The sequence below is a fragment of the Atractosteus spatula genome, chromosome 12, assembly GCF_055471065.1.
Source record: "Atractosteus spatula isolate fAtrSpa1 chromosome 12, fAtrSpa1.hap1, whole genome shotgun sequence".
NCBI classification, from domain to species: domain Eukaryota; kingdom Metazoa; phylum Chordata; class Actinopteri; order Semionotiformes; family Lepisosteidae; genus Atractosteus; species Atractosteus spatula.
Window position 1 is genome coordinate 16,065,423 of NC_142717.1, and position 25,107 is coordinate 16,090,529.

Here is a 25,107-nt window from a genome sequence, read left to right on the forward strand (position 1 = left end):
TAAAACAAGGAATAGGTCAGGAGCACCTCTCCTGTTAAATGTTAATAATCCAAATTATGATGAGAAGTGTATTTCCCTGGAAACACAAAGGTTTCGTACTTTGTAAAGCCGAGTTCCTCTATCGCTGACAGTCTGATTGATAGGACAGCTTGGGTGGAGCAGGTGAGGCTTAGGCTCTACCCCCTTATCTGCATATCTGAAATTGATCTTCTGCGCAGAGGAGAAACAACAGGAGGCTAGGGTGAAGTGTTTCGCGGAAACATTTAAAATTCATGAACAACGTAAGACTGATATGATATAAATGTTTCAAAATAGTTACTACAAATTAAATTTTGATTATTGTTAAAGAATAAATATTCTTCTTTAATTACGTGTGTAACAAGTGTAAAATGTAGCTCGGGGCTATTTTTGTCCATTGGTCAGAACCTTTGAGGACGTTTTACGTAAACTTTAGTGACTCGAAAAGTAAATGTCGTTTTACTTTGGCACTGCTTATAGGCTGTGGTGTCCTGATTTCCCTAAACGTTATCGTTCTTGCAAAGTTAAACCTGGGTCGTTTTTTTCCCGTTTTACTGTTGTCATGTCTCACTGTTATAGGCGTTTGAACTAGCGGGTGTGTTGTTTGCTGCAGTCAGCGCAGGAGAAGCGAGGACACAATCAAGCTGAAGAAAACTGTTGTTGACACGGGTTCCAAAACTTAAGGTACGGTTTGTTTTAATTGTCTCTTCGCTAGTATACTTAAGATTTAAACAGGCAAAAGAATAAAGAATGACGAATTCCTTAAGTGCTAGGCGCTGTCGAAGTTACATTAGTGCTTAGTGTTCTACAGCTGTGAAGTACTGGTTTTATTATCAACGTTAACATTACAGATTGTGTAATGAAGTAGTTCTGTTCTTTAGGGTCACATAAAATATTCTCTAAATTACTGATCGTAGTATACTAGGAAGTACTCTTAAAGATTAATAGTAAAACAGTATTGCTGTTAACATGACTTATTTCCATTTTGTCAACTCCAAGATCGTGAAATGCAAGTAGTTTTGGTTTTTGTGGTGTGGGTTGCTTTTCTGCAGCTGTTGTTTATTTTTTCATTTAATTGTTTTTCTGACTCTGTATACTATGCTCAGGTGAGCGATTCTTCTATTTTTTAATGCTACCTTTTTAATTAGTTTCTTGATGCGCCATTTCCTTTACCCAGCTTTCTTTTGATTGGTGACCCATATTAAGGACGGTGTTGTATCAATTATACTTCATGTCTCCTTCCAAACCTAAACACTTAAACGTGTTTAAAAAAGTGCAGACTAAACTTGTACTGCTGGGACAAGCATCGTGTTCTCAAACGATTACTTTTCCCAGGACGTGGTACTTACATACAGTAGATACAATATATATGTTTTGGCTACACAAAGCATGTCATGTTATACAAAGATAAACGTCCTTTTTTGTCTTCTGATTTTTTAAGAAGAAATCTTTGTGTTAAAAAGTTTCGTCTCTTTTTTGAGTATTGCTGTCTTGGATAAAAATGATTTTAATGACTTTTTTTTCTGGTTGACTTGAGATTAGGGTAAAATTATTATTATTAGTAGTAGTAGTAGTAGTAGTATTATAACAGTTACCAAAACATAAAGCATAATTTAAAAACAGCATTTGCCTCTAATGGACAGTATAGAGAATACAAGAAATTTAAAAGACAAAAAGATGTAAATGATTCGAATTTTTATTCCATAAACTACTTGGTAAATTCAGTCCAGTTATTTGTTCTCTTCAATCATTTGCATCATCACCTCACACATTTTAATTTTCATATCTACATATTTCTTTTACAAATTAAAAATAACTAAATGCTTATTACCTACCAAATATTTATTTACAGTAATACACAGCAAAAATACATTTATTGCTTTGAAAATAACACATTGAGGTGCAGATAATCATGAGGTGTGCAGTTGTTTTAAGAGTCTGAAGCCTATTGGAAGGGTCAGGTGACATTTAGTAAACAAGCACAATGTTATTTCTAAGTATGTAATAATATTTTGTGTATGTACTGTTGTTTGTTCTTGTAGTTAAAACCTTTATAGAGATTGAATTCAGGACGTTCTTGTAAGACATACTGTAGCAAAATAGTTTGCAGCCTGTGTGAATCAGGTTTCTATATAGTAATTGTAGTAGTAGTAATCACTTGCATTTGTGTGTATAATTTAATTTAGATTAATAATTTAATCTCTAACAAAGATTCTGCTATGTAAAGCCAAGAAATTGTTTAGAAATTAGCATTTAAGGTAGGCTTCTGGAATGTGACAGTCGTATAACAGATGTCTATTGCAGTTTCCGTATCAGTTTTCACAGTCAGATACAGTAACTGGAGCACATCATTAGAGAATTTCCAGAATTTATTTGTTTTTGTTTGTGTTGTGTTTCTGTTGAATGGATTCTGATGTTGTCAAGCTGTTTGAATTTTGGCTAGTCTTATTTCAGTTTCTGGATTAAAACATTTAAGCTTTATTCTTGTGAATTTCATTACTGTCATTACAGGGTAAAGCCAATATTAAATTGTGTTACTGTCTATTTAGTTCCTTTAAATGGAAGAGCACACCTATTAAGGGTAGTACTCTGGTGCTCTCTTGTGTGTGCTACCAAATTATAAGCAGACCTAACAAAGTGAAACTGGTCAGAGTGGAAGGCTACTTGCCTGCAAGAAAACACATAGTTTGAGCTGGTGGGGACGAGATGAATACATTTTCAGAACAACTGTAGTGCATTTTCTTTTAATTCAACAATTGGTTGTTCTGTCATTGTGGGCTCAGTCAGTAATCTTGAGGTGAGCCCCTCAGGACTATTAAATAGATAGATACTTTATTGATCCCGTGAGGGAAATTGCAGTGCAACAGCAGCTTAACACAGTCAACACAGCCACGGTGTAACGAATGATACAATAATAATAATAATACAATACATACAATACAATCAGTACAGTGAGAAGTGCACTAAGAAGAGTTACTCACAGTCCAGAACATACAAAGAAAAACCAGAACAGTACACAAAAAGTTGTATTGCACAATATAAATATAAATAAATAAATATAAATGTCTTTCACAAGTCCCTGGCATATATTGCACAAAACGGTTGTAAACGGGGGGGGGGGGGGGGAACAGATGTAGCAGTTTGCTGTTCAGTCCAGAAACAGGTCACTGTCAATGTTGCCCCTGCCCAGACGCAAAGTGGATGCGTTGTACAGTCTTATGACAGAAGGCAAGAATGACCTCCTGTAGCGCTCCCTGTCACACCATTGATGAATCAGCCTATTGCTGAATGTGCTCTTCATTTACCCAAGCATGTCATAGAGGGGATGGGAGACGTCCATGATGGCCTCTAGTTTGGATACCATTCTCTTCGCAGCCATTACCTCCAGGGGGTCCAGGCCAGACCCAATGACTGAGCATGTCACTTTGCTAAAGATTTTAGAATTAATCTAACACTTTAGGATTTAAGGTCTTAGGGGGATATTTGAGCTATGGCATGATATTTAAGTTAGTGTATGGTTTTGAGGTCATAGTGGTGCTAATGCATTTTATCCTCTAAGTGATGGAATAAAATTTAGCTTTTCAACATATGATCTAAGAATTAACTAGGCAAGCACTAAACAAAAAAACACTATGTTAATTTTATAAAACTGTATCTAAGCCTCATTTATTAAAAACCTCTTTTAATTAAATTAAAAGCTCCTTTTATGAATGAGAAAAGTAACATTTACATACTTAAGCATTGAATATATATATAAAGTCCATTTGCCTTTTTTTTTTTACTTTGTAGAACTTTATATTTATCCTTGACCTATTTTGAAAACCATTTGTTCTTTCACAAAACATGCACATACTTGATTATTTAAGTTCGTTTAGGAGATAAAAAGAAAGTGAATATGTCAGACTTGTTAAAAGGAGGAACTTTTGTGATGGTAAATGATAATTGCTCTTGATGTCAAGTTTCAAATCAGTTTGTAGATCCAGCCATCAGAGTGGGGTGAGCCAAATCTGAATCTGCTCGGTTTCATCATAAACATGTGCTCTTAAAAGAAAAAAAAACATAATTTTTTGTCTTCCTCACAAATGTTTCATGCATATGATTTTTTTTAGTAATATCTGTTTTGTATTGTTGTCTTGTCATATAAAGTTTCATTTTGGTATATGTTTTTATAAGAAAATTGGTCACAAAGAGGTCATGGAAATGTTTTATTTTTCACATGTTGAGTATCCTTATGAGTAACAGTTTTAAAATATATTTGTGCTAGCTCTGTCATTTCAGAAATAGTACTCATGCCCGCCACACTGCTTTTAATGGACTGCAGGTGTCAGAATACAGAAATTGTGGATTGCATTACAGTAAACCCTCGCCAGCCACGAGGGTTATGTTCCTGAAAACCCTCACGTTAGGTAAATTTGTGGTTGGTAAAATTAAGACCTTAAATAATTCTAGGGGAACTGAAGTTACGATTCAAACTATTAAATCCCTCAGAGGTTTTTTTCATCTGCAATAAAGCAAAACAGGACCGTTTAGAGCTGTTTTAACCTTTTAGTGCTTACCTTTTGTTTACCTGCTGTTTACCTTTAGGTTAACCTTTACCTTAAGCGACGATGGCAGTGTAGGTTGGGTCTCACTTTAATTCAGGGGTGCCCAACCTTTTTTAATGTAAAATCGACTTTTTCATTTGCCAGTCCAGCGCAATTTACCAGTGTGAATTTGAAGCACTGATCATCTGAAAAACAGACGATGGGCACATCAGTACAATAACGATACCCATCACTAAAATTCCAGTAAATAAAAGCAAGTAACTCATGCTACAGTGAACAAGTAATGTTTCCCATTTTCGAAAAAAGAATATCCTACCTAAATGTAAGCACTGGCACTGAGAAGCTTACTTGGAGAACACTTGTAATTTTTTTTAACGTGTTGACACTGCTGATCATGTTGATGACATATTTATTTTGTCCCTGCAGCTCGACATTCAGCTCATTCAGTAGTTCAGTCAGGTCTGTGAGGAATGCTAAATCCAGAGGCCACTGGTCATCCTCTAATTGGGCATATTCATGACTTGAGAAACTCTTTGATTTCAGGCAACAGCTGTCTGAACCTCGCCAAAAAAGCTTGTTTTTGAAATCTCCAACAGCAAGTCAGCAGTCTTAGCAGATGCTTTTTTTTATTACTTCTCGATCCCTGAATGACTTTTTGTGTTTAGCCAGGATGTGTAACGATGCGATGATTGCTGCTTCCCCTCTTGTATTAGGCCTCATGAAAACTGACCATAACTCATTTTTAGCGGGAAAGTCCACATCATACGTTTTGTGTGCAGTTTTGAAATGTTGTTCTATATTTCCCTTGTTCGAGTAGATGTTAGCATTACAGATTTGAATGCGAAAGTACAGAAAAATAATCCTGCTCCCATTCCTTGTGGTAACAGTAATTTTTTGGTCTCTTTGCTTCATCATTTTCACTCACACACTCCAACTATCAAATAGGCAATCAAATTGTTGGTGAATTAGTCACGGCCAGTCTGTTTTGCTCCACTATGCACTGTAGCGAATGTAGGGTTCGTGAGGCAATAAACAGGAGAACGTTAGTAGGTAGCACATACAACACTCTTTATTTACGGAGCTCCTATAGCCTTTTTTTCAGTGTCAGCCAGCACTCAGGGAAGAGACTTTAACAACCCATTCCACAAGGGTTAAACGCACACAAGGGCAGTAAAATGTATGAAATTACATGCACAGACCTGAATGAATTTTTAGGCTATTAAAAAAAGTAAATAGTCAAATAGCCCATTTATGTTTTGCCAAACATTCTTGACATCTATTGACTGGTAAGGGCTCCCAAGCACTCCCGACTGGTTGGGCACCCCTGCTTTAATAGCTTCTTCACTTTCTTTTATTGTATGAACTGTAGCTTCTTTTACACCAAACAACAGCATTATTGCGTAGTTCTTCATAGTCCATCAGGCATTTAAGATATTTCTTCAAAGCTCATCACGGATATAGATTGCTTAGCAAAATTAGACTTTGTTCTTTTTATAGGATAATTAACATACAAATGCAGTTAATTTTAAGTTAATTTAAATAACACTTCTGAAAATGCTATCATAAACTTACAGTAATCAGTTAAAAGAACAAATTTAATCCATTCTCTTCATTATTAGTACACCCTACTGTAATGAAATTGTCAGTGAGCCTCTGTGTCCAGTGGCTGCCAGCACTTTGTCTTTCTGCCTGCTCACCAGCTATTCCTTGCTCTGTGAATAGCACAATGAGATGCAGATGCTGGGTAGTGGGTACATGGGCAGGGGACAGGGAGAGGCTCACTCACGAGCTAGATAGCAGTACAACAGACTAGGATCGTTGGGATGTATTTGAATATTTGAAAATAGTTGTTAACAACCTTCAGCTCGGTTTCATCCTGCTTTGTTTTGTTTCATCCATCATTCATTCAAAACTGCTGTCTGCCAGACCAAATCACAAATAAGCTAACTTGTGAATGTTAAATTTGCAGGTGTAGAGACACTACTGTATATACAGATGCAGCCATTCAAAATACACAGCAAAATCCTGTACCGCGAGAAATTATCTACAGTTTAGCGCGTTATACCACAGTACGTGATTGGCTGGCCAAAATGACTGACAGGCGGCACACGTGGTGCATTGGTTGTTGGTGAAACGATTGCTTCATTTAATCTCTTTACTGTGCATGTTTAAATCCACTTAATATTAAATATTAATATGGAATTTTACAACTGAAGGGAAATTTTAGTAGCTGAGCATAAAAAGAAGAGCAGCATAAAGTGTCTGTAGGTCAATAAACAATATTAATTTAGGAATATAAACATGTCAGTAACATGTAAACTGTATATGGTTGGTATTGGTAGTTTAAATAAAACCAGTACACACCAGTATTCCACTTTCTTCATGAACATTTTAAGCATCAAAGTCTTTCATTTGGTTACATACTGTGGTTATTTTGGAAAAGATTTTATGTGCTCCTTCTGACTATATTAAGTTTATATACTTCATAAAAAGTTATGTTTTAACTTTTTTTATGAATACTTGCGCTCGTTATCGGGTAAAAAAATGCATACTTTTTAGAATAGATTAATAGGGAATATAATATGGAATCACACATCTAAAGAAATTAATAATGATATACTGTAATTATACTCGTAGAGCTCAAATTATTAAAGTAGTACACTTTCATGGTAAACATCTGCATCAATTTGAATTTGTTGGTATTTCTAAATATCACAAAGTTAAGTGACTTATTAATAACTAATAATTTCAAGCTGCTTATATTTTAAAATTGTTTTTTATTCGGGTGATTTGTCACGGTTTTCACAAACTTCGATTTATTAAACGTTTATTTTTGCGCTCCTTATTGCAGTAAAAAAAGCATTCTTTTTAGAATTTGATTAATAGGGAATATAATATGGAATGGCATATCTAAAGAAATGAATGATATTTAAGGATTTATATATTTTCATATAGCTCAAATTATTACCGTACTCCACTTTCTTTGTAAACATCTGCATCAGTTTGACTCATTCAGCCATGATTACTTTTGCTGCCTGCGCATGTTTACACAACTCCCTACGTGAATTCTTGTTTTTGCCTGAGAAAGCATTAGATAACTTTACAACCATTTTATTTTCAACAAATTGTAAATATGATGTTTACATTGGCGTTTTTATTAATTTTTTACTTAAGCATATGGAGGAGTGTCAGCTGTCAAAGAGAGCTCCCAACTATCCAGCCATTGCAAAGGGTTCAACTGCAGCAGCCGCAAATAAATATTTCACATTCTTGCGAAACAATCATGACTTTCTCATCCAGTCAGAGGTTTGATGTTTTTTAATTTTGAAACCATCATCTTAACATGCAGGTGTGAAGTAGAGTTAACAGCTTCAGATATAAAAGGTCATTAATAATATCTTCCGTGTCACATTAACATTGGAATGTTCTTACAAGTGTAAAAAGAGGTGATACACAACTTGTCTCCTCTATTACTCTTCAGTTGACAGAGAAATTCCACCAGAGCCACATAACATTGTCCAATAATTCTCTCTCTCTCTGGGGGACGTAAGTACACAGGTTTAGCTTGGTAAATCGCTAACAGATTCTACACACAGTAAGCTTCAAAGAACACTTAAAATGAACTTAGGTCTATTTACATGAACAGGGTCAGCTGCTGGTCATTGTACAGACCCTTGGACTCCCCCCGGCTACAACTCCCAGCCTGCTTTGCGTTACCCTCAGCGCCTAGGTGCACTTCCTCCTCACCCCCGGACAAGGGCGCTACAGTACCAATAAACAGGGAGGCTTCGCAGACTTCCTTCTTTGAACTCAACTGCGCTCCAGTAAATAATTTACAGTATATTACCTTCTGCAATGCTTCTAGTTTAGCAGGATTTGTGCAATAAGCACATTGTTTAATGGGGATGATATTACCCATGTCTATATTACTGTACATTTGAGTCATTTGAGGTTTGAGTCAGAGTATCTGTTAATAAAACAGAGCGCTTTCTGAATGTTAAATGACGCTGACGGACCGGGTTCAATCCCAGGTGGTATACTATATAGTACAGTTAAAAAAAAATTCCAAGTTAAATTGTTAGCTGATTACTGGCTGCTGACATTTGGATTAAGACAAAATAGATTTTTTTCCTCAACTTGCATATAAACCTGAAAGAGACACATCATGTTCACAATAAGCTATAATAGTGGACTATTTTTATGCATTCAGCTCTGTGAGAAAATAACCGAAAGTAATGGTCTGATAGCACTCTGAACCGCCTTGGTGCGGCTCGCTACATTACAGTGGTCATTACAATTACAAGGACAATAGAAGTTTTTTTTAAAAAGAAAAGAATGTCAAAATGTTTCTAAAATGTCCACTTGTGATACTTGAGCTGCTTAGTTGTACAATTCCATATTAGTATAACTATTGAGTGATGTTAAATCACATTTAACACAACAACATTTATCTGTTTACAATAACAGCAAGTGGTGTTCTTACTATGTATTCTATGAAAAAGATAAAATGTTATAACTTTTTGTGAAGTACACAATATAAGCTAATGTTAGAACAAGCCTGTTAAAACAAGAACCCATGTAAGTTACCAAGTTCAAGACTTTGATGCATAAATTATTTATGCATAACTAAAATATTTATGATGAAGGTGGAAGGTTGTGAACTTTTGTCCAACTGAGCTTGCTTTTATAAAATATGCAATGCAATCTTGCTTTTATAAAATATGCCAACTTTTTAATGTTTAATGATTAACATGCTGTAATACACAGTTTAAAGTTATTAAAAGTCTAAAGAGTATACAACTTAAATTCTTAATTGGAAAAAGATTGTCCCCCAGCAGTGACCAGGATTCGAAACCGGGCGTTTCCTGGCAACAGCTCAAATGCTGTACATGAGATTTTAAGCTTTAGTAGCTCCACCTGGCCGTTTTACAAGGCGCTTCTGGATACTATTATCATTTTGCAATTAACGTGGTATGATGTGGTATATTGCCCCGTGCCCCTGCATTTTGACACAGCATACTTCGTGTTTTTTAATTTCTGCATCTGTACATACACTGTATACAGTGCTGTGCAGGCCCTTGCACAGTTTTCACATTTTGCTCTAAAGTTGGTAATCATGACACATTAGTGTAGCAATTAACGGTATTTATTATATAAATTTTCGACTCCAAATGTTCAAAGAAAAAGACAAAGCAAAAGAAGACAATACATAATATATATAAAAATGGAAAAGTCATGATTGGGTAAATGTCCAGACTTTGCTTTGGGAAGCTTAAAATTAACGTAGGAACGCAAAATAACATCGAGCCACACTGCAGTAATAGTGGTTCACAAGATTTACCAATAAAAACACCTATATTTTTAAGGTCCCTCAGCCAGGGACTGAATTTCAAGCAATGATTTAACCATGAAGACCAAATAGCTCCAAAACAACACAGGCATTAATAATTGTATGAAGGTAGAGGTGCGGAGAAGCTTCCCTATAAACCCTTAATATCAATTTGAACATAACTTAGTAAAATTAAGAAGTGGAAGGCACCAAAATGCTGTCCCTCCATACTGAGCAGTCATGCAAGGAGAACCTAGATTATGAATGCCACCGTGATGTTAACTGTGATTGTGTTAGAGTTACAGATTTCGGTTGCTGACATGGGAGAAAATGTCTATGAGTCAATAGTATTCTGGTCACTCCACAAAGGAGACTTGTATGGAACTAAAAAAAAAACATCTTGGATACTGCTTGAGGGTTTGCAACGAAGCACTAATTGTCTATAGCATGGGGCAAAATAAAAATGAAACATTTTAAATACGAAACATTACATCTGACGCAAACTCACACTGAGTCAACACCATCAGTACTGTCAAGGTTGGTGGTGGCAATATTTTGCATCCCATCAGCAAGGACTGAGAAGCTTATCAAAACAAATGGGAACATGCAAACCCTAGAGGAAAACCTGCTTCAGTCCTAAAACTGGGACCTAAAATGTATTAGTGTCAACAGGGCAATGATCAAAAGCTCAAAGCCAAAGCTATCCTGAAGTGATGAAGAATAAAAAATTGAATGTCCTCGAGAGGCCCAGTCAAAGTCCTGACTTGTATTCTGTTGATAATATGTGGAAAGGCTTAAATGCAGTCACAATCAGTCCCCAGGAGGAATGGTCCTGAATTTCCCCAAGCTGGTGTGCAAGCTTGGTAAACTTACTTAGAAAGTCTTTCCACTTTATTTGCCGCCAAATATTGAGTTCACTGGTCTGAATACATATGTAGTCTTGTAATACTGAGTTATGCAGTCCTTATCAAGGCCATTGTTCATAAAAGGTCCAGATAATTTATTTGTGGACTATTGTTCAATTAGAAAGAACTTTGTAAAAAAGATTTATTAAATCCTAAATCATATTTTTTCTGAATCTTTTGATTCTGAAACAATAAGGTAAAATGAAACCAATTTTCAGCATATCATATGCATACTAATACAAGAGTGAACAACAAAAAACAAGCAACATATTTGCTCTGTTGTAGGAAAGAAATTGTCAATAGATGAGAAAAGCTGTACTTCCGATTTTCATAAACCTCTAATTAGGTGTGTTTTTAATTTACATTTTTACTATCCCATCTGTTGGGAACAATTTGTTTCACATAAATAATTTCACGTTAATAATGAACATGAGAATGATGTTCTCAATTTCTTTGAACGACTTCCCAACGTTTGAAAATACTTGAAAGAAACAATTATAAGCTCACAACTGACAATGGAAAATTACTGATGTTCTGATGATGATATCTTTTTTTTTAATCTGAAATCACAAAAGAATATTGCTGAAAATATAGGCAAATTATTTATTGGTGGTGTTGCATTTCAAATACCTTGTTCACAGAGAATTCTGTATCTGTGTGGATGAATGTACAATGCTTTTTTTTTAAAAAACTGGGGGGAGGGGAATAAAAGTTTCATAGTGTAAGGGAAACAAGTTTTATTTGACATGAATGTGAGAGGAGATCAAATTTTCCATTGCACATCACAATGTTTTTAATGCTGTCGAGTATTTTTTCCCAGTCATCCTTAGGTTCACGTTTTTCTTTTTATCAAACATTTGATTTTCTCCAGTTTCGTAACCCCCCATTTGTAACAATATGATGTTATCTTTACTGCATGCATGTGAATCATAATGTACAATCTTCATATTTGTTTTTAGGTCTGAAATTTCAATCAGCGTGCTACTTTTCTGTGTTTTATACAGCAACTTATCTGTAAAGTTGAAGTACCACCCATCCCAGACAATGACAATCATTGTTAATCACATTTCTCCCCAAAGACAGCCTTGAACCATGACACAGAGAACAAGGTCAGCATTCTCATTTTCCATCCAAAGTTGGAGTGTTGTGGAATGTGTCATTTTTTAAAGTAATCTATGATTAAAAATAAAATATTTGATAGAATACACAGATACCAGTGTCACAGACAAATGCTTCAGTACTGCAGTGCTGTTTTTCTCTGTATCTGCCAGACACATTTGTGGGCACTGTTGTTGTATTTAAAAGCATATACACTTAAGCTGAGGAAGAACCTTAGGATTGTCCCTGTTTGTTTTACTTTATGCTAGAGAAACCTAACAATTTAGCTTAATTTGTTTCAGAAATGATAGTTCATGCTTGAAAATACTCACTTTTTTTGGAAAGAAATTCTTAGAAACTGAATTTCTCATTGGGTCTTTATAATCAATAGGCCACCTGTTTCCAAGAAAGCAGCTCTGAGATCAAATAGGAACAATTTCCACTGGTGCTATTTCTTAAGACTCCTTTCTGCTGGTGATTTCATAATCTTTCTAATAAGTAGTCATTGACACCATTGTAATTTCATTACCCCATTTCATAACATAACATGGTCTCATGCTCGTGTGTAAACACTACTGTACTCAAGTTTATACTTGTGTTTGTGGTATTCTTCCATTTGTGTCATTTGAGCATGTTTGATCACCTGAAAGATACTGGCGACAGTGTCTTCAAGTGCTATCTTACTGCTTTTAACGTAAGCTCTTATGTCATAGCCTTTCATTATTTTCTTACTAGAAATGTAGTCAGTACTTTCGTTTTTGGTGGAGTATACTAGGCACCAATCAATTTAGTTCAGTGTTTTGAATATCCAGACATGTCATGGGTATATTTCACAAATTCACCCAAACTAATTCTCTGGCTAGAGTCTTTGTCTAGTGAACAATAGCTTGGTTATTGAAAAAGGTCTCTTTAGTTTTTAGAATGTGGTAGATATGTTGGGCCGTTTGCACCTAAAACAAAAGAAAAATTAATGCAATAAGAAGTAAAGGGAATGGTTTTCATATTGATTCTGATAAAACATGTTAAAATGTTACATAAAACTTAACAAACAAGTAAGAAATGTTTATTATTTGTTTTAATTGATGGGAAGATTTGTCTTTAAATCTGAAATCTTTTCTTATCAGAACATTTTTGGGACAATATAATACTAGAAAATGGATTTGTTTATTACTTAAATATAGTACTTAACATTAATTATTTTTGTTAACTGCTATACAAGTGCTGATATGGTGAAATGAACTTGTATTGGTCAGTTTGTTTTATAAAAAATGTAAAGTTGACTGATTTTGCCTTTTAATTTCCTGTTCATGCTACTGCTATCAAATTAGAAGTTCCATTTTTGCCTCATTTTGTTTTGTGTTTTGTCACGAGACATTTATTCTGTTCTTGTAGTAAAGAAGGGCAATCTCCAGTTTATGGCATCTCTATAATGCCAGTTCCACCACCACCTCCACCCCCAGGGCCCCCTCCCCCTATGTCTGGGACTCCCCTACCTCCTCATTCACTTCTTTCCCAGGTAAGTGTCTATTAAGCTAATTGTACAAATCACTTAATTCTTTAAACGTTATATAGTTTTGGATGACTTTCATGTCAAAGCTTGAAAGGTCATTTGAATATAAATTTTAAAAAACAATATTGTGTTTACTTTTTTTAACATGTACAGATTCTGCTGCACTTACTTGCTCCTGTGGACTATACACATATAGTGTGTCTGCTAATAGGCTGCCTTAGTTGGCACTTGTTGTCCAGACACAAACACTTGGTGTATGTAACCTGATTAAGATCTCATGATTCATTTTTCCTGGTATAGTGCTTGTGCTATGTGCTGACCTTAATTTTAATTTTTTTAACTTGCTGAATGTACATCATGATTGTTACTGTAATAAGTGTATTGTGCAAGTATATTTTATGTATGTATTGTAGGCTTCCTTGGATAAGGGTATCTGTGAAGCAAATAAGAAATAAGAACAACAACATCATTTAAGCTTATGGATTCTGTCCATTTGCTAAAATTTACATTCTCTTTAAAAAATAATATATTTTATAAGCAGTTAAAATTAACAGTGAAACTATTTTTTCTGCCTGGTAAAGCATTCTCTTTGCACACTTGCTATCTGTTTGACGTAGTATATGTTAGCATGTCACGGAGCATTCTTTACATTATTTATTCAGAGATAAAATTTCACTGCTGAGAAGAGATAGCACATATTTCAGTCCCATGACGCTTGACTCTGAAATTGGAAAAACAAGCTCAAATATTTGGGGCATTTAATTTTGATGTGTCTTGCATTAGAAATTTGAGATATTCTTTGCTTACATTAATATCTCTTGGTCTAATTGCACCATAGTAGCTACCATTTAGTTAGTTCAGTGTAACAATTAAAAATGTTTTTTAAATAGATGAAGATGTTCTATTCTTTTCAGCCCCGAATGCTTTGCAACAGAAATTAATTAGTTCTTTTCCTGAACTGTTTGTGCGGCAAACAGCTGCAACAGAGTTTAATTAAACATGAAAAGATAAAATTAGGGATTCTTTATTCCCTCTTAATTTTTTATTTCCTCTTAAGGTTGAACAGCCTGTCTTTTACTGAAATTGCTTTTCAGCACCAGGGACTATTTGAAGTAAAGTTCTAGTACTTTGGTCTAGACCAGTGTTTCCCAAACTTTGAATAATCACGTATCCCTTTTAAGATTTTAGTCTTATCGGTGTACCCCTTTTCTTTTCGGGCAAAGGTAATTTGAGGGTAGAGATACTAATACTATTTTATCTGTACTAGAACAAATATGGTATTTATTTCTTAATACTTAATGTATTAGAAACATTATACATGTATACTATATTAGAAATAATAGTTCAATAAAAACACTAAAAATAATGATACATTTAAATAATGACATTGAAATGTTCAATAACATAACAAACTGTTTATTGTGAGGGATGGAACAGCTTGTGTTGAGATTAAATTAATGCAGAGATATCCGGTTCTATCATTGTCATTTTTAGATGTAGATGGGGGCTCCATATCAATAAGATGGTCTAGTTTTTTTTACTTCATGCCAACTAGCGCGGAAAATATGAAGTAGCAAAGGGCAGAAGATACAGATCCAGCCATTGTAAATGAGCGAGGTACGGTATGCTGTTTTAAAACGTGGTGGACGCAGCGCAACATACCGCAACATACTGCGGTATGTATCTTAATACAACATTAAGATGATGGTTTCAGAATAACAAAACATCAAACCTTTGATTGGATGAGAATGTCATGATTGTTACGCAAGGATGTGAACCGTGACAATTTGTTACCATCAGGAGAAAAAAAAAAGTTTATTTTTTATTTGTGGCTGCTGCAGTTGAACCCTTTGCAATGGGTGGATAGTTAACATTTCCCAATTGCTTTGTCAGTCTGTCTGTGGGGGGAATTGGCTGCGATTGGAATATACACAAACAAAGCACTGAAAGCTTTAAAGTAGATGATCAGGTGTTTCGCAGACGTAGGGATAATATGTAATTCTCACATTATGAACTCACACCTGGGATTCGATTAATTCAAAATATATATATTTTTTTAATTGAACCAGGTACTAGTTCTTGTTTATATAAAAGTTATATCAAGCACTATCAGCTTTTTTCCCTTCCCTCTGGTGTGAGATGATAGCGCGCTGGCTGGCACGAAACATTCCCTCCCATTTTTAATCATTCTGTGTCCGAATCAAAGCAGGTGAGAGAGAGTAGGAAAAGACACAGGAAAAAAAAGTGTATCCTGTCTTAATTTCAAATTATAAAACGGATAGGTCCGTTTTGAAATCTGATTGGCTGACACGCTTTCGAAGCCGTGCTATATTCTCTGATATACGCACACCCAGGAAGGAATTTTGCACTGACTGATAAATAACGGTCAATCAAATCAATTGCATAGGCTTTTAAACACTACTACTTAGATAAGGAAGAAAGTCTGGATTCTCAGGTATTTGATTTATCTTCTTCTGCTGTCTTGGTTGTGCTCTTGAGGATCCTTGGGATTTTTTGTGCTCTCGTTGAATGATAGTTTAAAAAATTTAATTCTTAGAAATTATCAAACGCTCAGTTAAAAGCAAGGGAGATTATGTCTGTTATAGTGGACATAAAAATGAGAGTTCGCTATGAACCCAATTTTAATGACAAAGCGCTGGAGTGATATCCTGGCAGGCACTGAGACCAGCACCAGTGGAAGCACTCCCGCAGCAAAAAAGAAAATGCCTGACGAACTAGGGATTGGATAGTTCTTCAATGCTTGTAGGTTCAATGGAAATGTTCAAATAAATGTGCTAAAGAAATAAACAAAAAATAAGTCATTTATTCCTTTTTCATATTGGCTAGCTAATGTCCTCTCTTTGCTAGTTAATGTTACTTATGGCTGTGTTTCTGTGTTGCGTAGCAACAAGGGACTGTATTCTCAGGTGGAGGAACATAAACAGCTTAATTTTCATGTTAAATACATTTTTAAATCAAAATTCTATACAGCAATAGCATATTTGGGGACTGTTTTATAAAAGCTTAATTACGCCTTTTAACTGTGACTATATCTTCAATATAGCATGGCCTCTCGTGCTTAATTATATTTTACCTTCATTTTTTTACTTTATAAGTTTGTATTTTACTTATTTTCTGATAGATTCAACGTATATTTATAACATTCTTGTAAATTAATGTTTTTAAAAGATGTGGAAGAAGTGCAACAAATTATTACATTGCAAACTTTAATATTATTGATTACTAATAGTTTATGCTAACACCTGACTTTCTTATTTAGATGTCAATAAAGTAACTTAGTGTGACATTAAATAAAAAACAATCAAGTATAATCTGTGGTATTTGTAAAGATGAAACTTTTTGTAAATGTTTTTTAAAAAATAGAAGCTGTATAACGGTCTATACGGTTAGTGGACGGTGCGCTATTTTGTCAGCAACCTGCTGATCTGCTTAACACCTGTAGAAAACATTATTTTATTTCTGTACTGAATGCGTGTTGCATTTTACAAATTTAAAGTGTTTAAATTTTGTTTTGTTTAATTAACAATTAAATTGTTAAGTGTTTAATTAAGAAATATAAAGAATTTACAGTTTATACAAAGACTCTAAGCCGATCACGTAGAAGAAAAACACCAGTTTTTGGTGCATAAAAAGTGTTTTTAACTTTAATTTATATATATAAAGTCTTTTCATGTTGATTTAGGTATCATTCTCTCAGTTGGATTGCATGATTAGCATGAAACAACTCTGGGTTATAGTTATGATTTCTCTATTATTATTATTATTATTATTATTATTATTATTATTATTATTATTAACGTGTTAAGAAAAAATACGACATTTGATTGCTGGTTGCCTTATGTTAAACAACAACAAAAACAACAGTGCTTGCAACTGAAAATTCTTCTCCATTCCCCAGAACTGTCTATTCTACATAACATTACACAGCGGGGTGTTAACACTCCTAGCCTCCCAAACTGCATTACATAAAGTAAAAGTTAATTCCAAGCTGGAAAGAAAATACACAACGTGTCTTCTCTATAAATCTTCAGTTTACAGACCGTCCAATGTAATTTATTATCAATAATATCTTCCGTATCACAGTAAAATTGGAACTTTTTTACAAGGGTAAATCCACCTATTTTCTAACCGCTTTATCCAGGACAGGTAACAGTTTCACCAATACTATTTGGTAACATTTTTTATGATTTTGACAGACTTCAGAATGCTTCAACTGATGCTTAAAAATGTAACAATGCGTACTGTGGTAAAAGAGCTATTGAGCACAGAACATCTTTCCATCTGTGAAACGATTTGCATATGTAGTTTATTCTCATCTGTGTGAAAACAGGAAATACAGAGGGAGTTTCAGAAATATCCAAAAATTAAATATAGTTTCCATAATATTTACTCTTTTAGTTTTTCAAGGAAATGTTTATTTGTTAAAAGAAAGCTCAGGTCGGAAAAGGGGTTCGAATCCCCGACCTCTAGCACCCGAGTCACATGCAAAAGCCATTACACCACCGCATCGCTTGACAACTTAATCTATAACTGAAAAGGGCAGGCAAAATGTTTCCAAGCAATCGCAGGTGAATCAGTCCAGTTTTTGCAGATGTTTACAAAGAAAGTGGACTATGGTAATAATTTGAGCTATATGAAAATAAGTAAATCCTTAAATATCATTCTTAATTTCTTTAGATACCATATTATATTCCCATTAATCAAATTCTAAAAAGAATGCTGTTTTTACTGCGATAATGACCGCAAGTATTCATAGAAAAGGTTAAGTTTGTATAAAGTATATAAACTTTATATAGTCAGAAGGAGCACATAAAAACTTTTCCAAAATAACCACAGTATGTAACCAAATGAAAGACTTTGATGCTTAAAATGTTTATGAAGAAAGTATATACTGGTATGTATTTTTTATTTAAACTACCAATACCAGCCATATACAGTTTACATAATATGTTTATATTCCTAAATTAATAACGTTTATGACCTAAAGACACATTATGCTCCTCTTCTTTTTATGCTCAGCTACTAAATTTTCCCTTTAGTTGTAAAATTCCATATTAATATTCAATACTGAGCGGATTTAAACATGCACAGTAGAGAGATTAAATGAAGCAATCGTTTCACTAACAACCAGTATACCATGAGTGCTGTCGGTCATTTTGGCCAGCCAATCACGTACTGCGGTATAATGCACTAATCTGATAATTCCACGTAGTACAGGGTTTTACTGCACTTTTTGAATGGCTGCATCTGTACTTAAGAGCCTTATCTGAGGTTGAGCCAACCTGTGTGTGTTGTATAAACCTTGGGTGACCACCCACTTCTCTTTTTCTGCACTTGCAGTGTAAACAAACAAATCTGAAGGCATTTGTTATCATACAAAATATAATATTTAAAATGTGAGCATATTTCTCATTACTCCATTCTCATATATTAAATTTAAATTGTTTTCAGCAGCTAAAAAAACTATGATAAAATAAAATAAAAAATTCTGACGTGTACCCTACTTTGGGAAACACTGGTCTAGACCTTTAAATTGTGTACAATGGTTTAATTAAAAAAGACAAGGAAATTTAATGTGTGATAGGGTCCTTTCTTCACTTCATTTTCGTCATTTTCTTTAATTTCCTGAAATTCATACAAAGTATGTAAATGCTTTTACTGACAGGATGCACCTCCTAAACTGAAACATGATGAACAGGGAGGCAGGAACGCATTGTTGGCAGACATCCAGAAAGGAGCTCGTCTGAAGAAGGTGACGCAGATTAATGATCGTAGTGCACCAGCAATTGATAGTAAGTTCATTCTTAATAGTCTTTATACTTACATTTATTCAGGGCTTACTACAGTATGCTGTTTTATTGTGTACGTTTCCTTCATTTTATTGCTAGTTTTTTAATCTTTATTACTATTTGTCTCTTTGTGATGATATACATGGATTAAGGATTGATACAAATTGCAGAAATGTGGTCAAGGTGGCTTGTTACAGATTTGCCACAGATCTCTACTTTGGTTTATGTAAAGAAGGGCTTCCTGTTCTGAGTTTTTAATGCGTTTGCCCTTAGTTTCCACATTGTGCTTTCAAATCTGGCTCCACCACATTCTGAGGAACTTTCTTAATCCTTCTGAGAAGCAGCTTTAAAAAGGTTTATTACCACTTCTAATCATTTAAACTCTTAATTCCTTTTCTGAAATGCATTATGTTACTCATGCTTAGTGATTGGCATTATGCAGGCACAAACAGCAGGTGCAGTGATTCTTGAACTGTGCAGCTATTTGTTATACAGAGGGAAGCTTGTGAAGTTCATAAGTAAATACCACTTTCACAGCATTATGTCTGTACTCTGTTCATGGTTGATGATGGAGTCTCTAATCAGTAATTTATGATGTGTTACTAGTAAAAGGAAATTAAATGGTATTAAAGAAAAAATAACTTAATGCTTTAAAATTTTAAATGAAATAAATTAATAGAATTTAAAAATGAAATTACTGTGATATGGCAAGCGTTTGGAAAACAATGGGATGTTTTGTGCATTTTTTTGCTGTATCTAAATTCAAGCTCCTAAGGTAGTGCAATTGTGTTTTGTATCGCTACAGATGCAGCCATTTATAATGTGTGGTGGTGTGCTGCAACAACTGCTGTGGCATGGTGAACACCACTGCTTAATTCAGTATTTTTCAAATAATCTGGTGTAGGGCTGCACTACTCTGTAAAACTCTGTGAAACTGCCAGGTGGCTCAGTGAAATTTTTATGTACTCCAACTGCGTGTGGCTGTCACATAATAAAATTTCTAATAATAAAAATTAAATATTTGTATCCCATTAGTGTTTTCAGGAGTTAATCATATTGTACATATTGTGGCGACAAACAACTGCATTAAATACAATGATTACGCACTACTCCAAATAAGATACTATACAGCTTGTCACAAAACTGTATAACACGAACAGAAATATCATTTTTAAATTACATACAATATACAGGATTATAAGTAATTGTTTATAATTAGTAATTAGAAAACATAATTTTATTTGGGATTTTGATTACTACAAATATACACAGTGGCTTTAAAAACATTGTATTTAAAAGCAAATAAACATATAAACAACAAAAAAGAGGCCAGTAGTGATCTGAATGACTTTCAATTAATTTAGAAGAATAACTTACTGTATGGTTGCATACTGTAAGTTGGAGCTGATACGCACTTGACCATTCAGAGTGACGCAATGGTGGATCAGTGGTAGAATTCTTGTCTGCCATGCAGGAGGCCTGGGTTTGATTCCAGGCCAATGCCAGACCCCTTGGGGATAATAAAGACTCTTTCTCTAATAATAAAATAAATTATATGTATACCATATTTATAATAATTTTAGACAGCACAACATGTCAAATTAATCAATCAAATCAAATTTTAAATTAATATTAAAAATAAAGTAGCAATAACATTAATTAACCTGCGTAGTATAGAGATACTGTAGAAACCATGACACGCTGGGGGCTATTGTTTAGCTCACTATAAACGTGATGTGTTTTTTCAGGTTTACATATGAATTAAAATACTTTGTTTAGTTTTGATGTTAAATTCAGTAACATTGTTACTTAAAAATATGTAAGACAAATTATGTTATGAATATAACACTTTATCAGTTTCTCCATTGGTTTCTATAGTGGCTTGGTAAAAGCTTGACTAAGTTAGTAACAGTATCTAAGGAGGGGGTTGGTGGTTTTATTGCACTCAAAACAGAGAGACATAAATCTTGTATAAAATACCGGCGACTGCGATGCGTGGATCTAGCGATCTCATCCTGTCACTCGGATGGCAGAGGCGGTGGTCAGTATCACTTGATATGGTCCTTCCCACCAGGGTTGCAACGTCTGGGAGGGTATCTTCTTCACCCATACCCTCTCGCCAGGTATCAGGTCATGTCCTCCCTCTACTGGAGGTCCCCAAGCGTCCAGCACCTGCTCACGAGCCCCTTGCACTGCTTTAGCTAGAAATCTGCAATATTGCAATAGAGAATCGGTTAGCAAACTCAACGATCCAGTAGCCAAGTTTGTCCCTCCTGGGAGTTTCATTGGTCAGCCCATAATGATCTCAAATGGGCTCAGTCCACAGCTCTGTTTGATCCAGCCTGAAGGCTACGCAGGACCGCAGGCAAAGCATTTACCCCCGGTGTTCCGTCAGTCTGATATTTCATCATTCTGTTGATTCTTTCCACCATTCCTGCAGACTGAGGGTGAGGGCAATGAAGGTCCCATCTCACCCCCAGCAATGCGGCCACAGTCTGACACACCATCCCAGTGAATTGTGTCCCTTGATCAGAGTCCAAGTGGTAGGGCAGCCCCCACCGAGGAATTAAAACCATCATCAAATGTTTAGCAGTTACAGAGGCAGTGGCCCTCTTAACTTGAAATACCTCAACCCACTGGGAAAACAGATCCACCATCACTAAGAGTCCAGTTTTCCCTTTACATACTGGCAAGCTTCAATCGTCAATTTGCCTGTGCATGAAAGGTCCCTCAGGGGCAGGCCGTCTGAGAGTTGGCACCTGCACCTGAGTTGTAGTTGAGTTCTTTTGACACACATCACATCGAGATACCACATCAGAGGCTATTGCTGCAAACCTGGTTCCCACCCATTTTTGGGAAAACCGGCGTACTATTTGACTCACAACCGGGTGTCCGATGGAATACATTTGTCATGCAGTAAAGGGCATTAAGGTGTGAGGGCATGCAGGGCGTCCGGTCTGCTGGCAGCACCACTACCCATCATCATGCAGCCCCACATTCTTTTCTAACCATGTCCATTTCTCTGTTCTGGAGGCCTCAGCCTGAACGTCCTGTAGCTGTCCCTTTTCCACCAACAGAGGTCACAGACTCCTGCTCTCCCAGGGCTGCTCACCTGGCGGCCGCATCTGCAAGACTGTTCCCTCGAGTTACTAGGGACATTTCTTTATTGTGTCCCTTGCACTTTACTACAGCTACTTCAGTCGGCAGCTGCAAAGCTTCTAACAATTCAGAGACAAACCCAGCATTCTTAACTGGAGTCCCTGCCGCAGTGAGAAAATCCCCATTCCTCCAAAATCCATCCAAAATCATAAAATACACCAAATGCATATCTGGAATCTGTATAAATTGTAGCAGATTCCCATTTAGCATGTCAATCAATGCTTTCAATTTGGCCTGCTGTGCTGAGGCAGTAGGGGGCATACTCCCGGGTACCAGTACATCAAATTCTGATGTGATCACCCAACCAGCCCTCCGTCCCCCTTCATGCACCAGAGAGGACCCGTCCGTGAATAATGTTATAAGTCCTCATTTCCGAGAGGATGTTCAGCTATCTTAATCCCCTCGTCTTCTCCCATTACCCACTGTTCACAGCTATGCTCAACTAAATGATTCTCACCAGGGTCTGCAAGGAGATGAAGACGGGGTTAAGCGTTTCTTCCCTTTCAATGGTCAGGTTGGAGGCCTCTAGAAGAGCCTGCCACTGGGTCTACCGTGTCATAGTTACCTGACTTACTCGATTAAGTAGGAGCAGTGTATGCACAGCATGGGGGCACCGTGTTATTAACTGCTGGTCTAACACAAGATTACTCACAGCTTGTACAGCCAAGCAGATAGCCTGCACAGCCCTTAAACACGACCCGCATCCCTTGGCCACCGCTTCGAGGGGTCCTAAATAATAATTCACCGGGCAATGCTTACCTCCATGCTCCTCCGTCAGCACAGCTGCCCAAAACCTGTTTCTCTCACATACAGAAAAAATGGTTGGTCGGTTTGAGGGAATCCCAAGGGAGCTTGCTTCAAATCATTAAAGGCGGCTTCTGCTGCGGGAGCCAAGTCTTGTCCTTGGACTCCACTCCCCCCTTAAGCAGATCTGTTAGAAGTTGTGCTCGCAGTCTACTCAGGCCCTGTTAAAATTACACAGGCCCAGAAATGATCTCAATTCCTTCAGTCTTTGGTATTGGAAACCCTCGAATAGCCTGAGTTCTATCCTCACTGAGTTCCCTTTTCCCTTTACTGATCTTTTGTCCCAGATAGGTCACAGTTTCTAAACAGATTTGTGCTTTATTGTAACTGGCTTTATGGCCTCTCTTTGCTAGAATGTCTAATACTTGGAGGGACTCGACCTTAGGGGTTTCCTCGTTAGGGGAAGCAATCAGAATATCATCCAGATACTGAATGATCACAGAGGTCAGTTGAGGTAGTTCACGCAAGTGCTGTCTCAGAGCAATGTTATACACTGTCAGGCTGTTGTGAAACCCTTGAAGTAGCCTGGTACAAGTGTACTGTTCTCCATCAAACAATAAATGCAAACCAATCCTGAACCTCTGGGTGTAAAGGTACTGACCAGAAACCATTTGAAATGTCTATGACAGAAAAAACAGCATGATCAGGCCGCAATAGCTGGAATATGTTGGAGGGGTCTGCGATCAAGGGAGTTGAGACAGTGAAATGAGACAAGCATGACAGTTGTGCTCCTGTGTCCCATGTGGGAGATTAAGTTTTTCTGTCCTTCCCTGTCAGCTGTTTCTTCATCCTGCATGTGCTTTCTGCAGTCTATTAAAATGACCTGTTTTTTTGTCTGCTGCATATCAGACATCTTTGTACCACTACCAGGACTGTAGCAGGGTCACTCAGGAAGGAGGGGCCCGGCCCCTCCTCCTCATCCTCGCTACCTGTAGGTCCCTTATCAAGTGGCTTTTTCCCCCTTATTGTCTTTCAATGTGAATAAACAAGGAGGAGGTTCATCACTATCCCACCGGTCCCATATATCGGTCCAATCATCCCTGTGGGGCTGGAGGTCCCCAGGCCACCCCAGGGCATCCCCAGGCCATCCAGGCAGCTCCAGAAGTAAACCTTCATCCCAAACGCCTCTGTTGTCTCTTTACCAATAGCTAAGAACAGGGTATAAACGTTGTACTGGCTTAGCTTTCGCCTTCTCATTCCTATACTTACACAATTTCTCCTGCAGTTTATCATTCTCAATCTTTAATTTCTTAACCTCTTCCTCCAACTCACTTCGCAACTTATTTACCACATCTTTGTGCTCTGCAACAGCGGCCATCCTCCTTTTTATATCCTTGATCTGCTTTTCCCAATCAGTTTTCTCGGCTGTATCCTTTCTCACTCTCAAATGTTTTCCTAAAATTATTCCAATATCTGTTTATCCTTACACCACTGCTTATACACTTTCCAACAATCCTGCTCAGGCCGAACACCGTCTGATAATTTATATTTCTTTTTCAGCTTCTCCTCACACGCACTGAGCTTTTTCTTCTCTGACACCCAGTCGGAGATCTCCCCAGGTTTATCTGCGCACCAGCTTATCCTGCTGGGATTACCGCAACTGCGTACCAACCCAAACCGTTGGTTTTACCGCAACCCGGGGCGCCTCTTTCTTTTTTTTTTTCTCACGGTACTGTTCTTCCTAGGGACACTCTGCCCTGAGGATAACCTTCCCTTAAAAAACCGACCGGTCACTTCCCTGGTACAGGGGATGCCCAAGACTCCCAGTCTCTGACTTGCAATTCCTAGAGAGCGTCCGGTTGTCTCTGAGCAGCAGGCGAGAGACTTCAGGACTTATAGGAGTCCTTTCCACTTAGTTTAGCGCCTTATTTTCTGTCGCTCCCACCGCCCAGGCATCCCCTCCACTCCTGGAATCCTGCCACTGACTATG

General features: G+C 36.5%; 1 protein-coding gene across 5 annotated transcripts in view; it reads left to right on the forward strand.

The window, feature by feature from the left end:
* Nucleotides 1-200: 200 nt before the first annotated feature.
* The window catches only part of wipf3 (WAS/WASL interacting protein family member 3), a 40,645-nt gene continuing 15,738 nt past the window's right edge, over nt 201-25,107 (forward strand). The window contains exons 1-5 of one of the 5 annotated variants that reach the window (XM_088928448.1): nt 201-281; nt 598-702; nt 11,801-11,905; nt 13,287-13,410; nt 19,091-19,217. In XM_088928448.1, coding sequence (XP_088784574.1) covers nt 11,889-11,905; nt 13,287-13,410; nt 19,091-19,217 — 268 coding nt within the window. In that variant the 5' untranslated portion in view covers nt 201-281; nt 598-702; nt 11,801-11,888. The remainder of the gene's footprint in view (nt 282-597; nt 703-11,800; nt 11,906-13,286; nt 13,411-19,090; nt 19,218-25,107) is intronic. The other 4 variants (XM_088928449.1, XM_088928450.1, XM_088928451.1 and 1 more) reach the window with 4 other exon arrangements.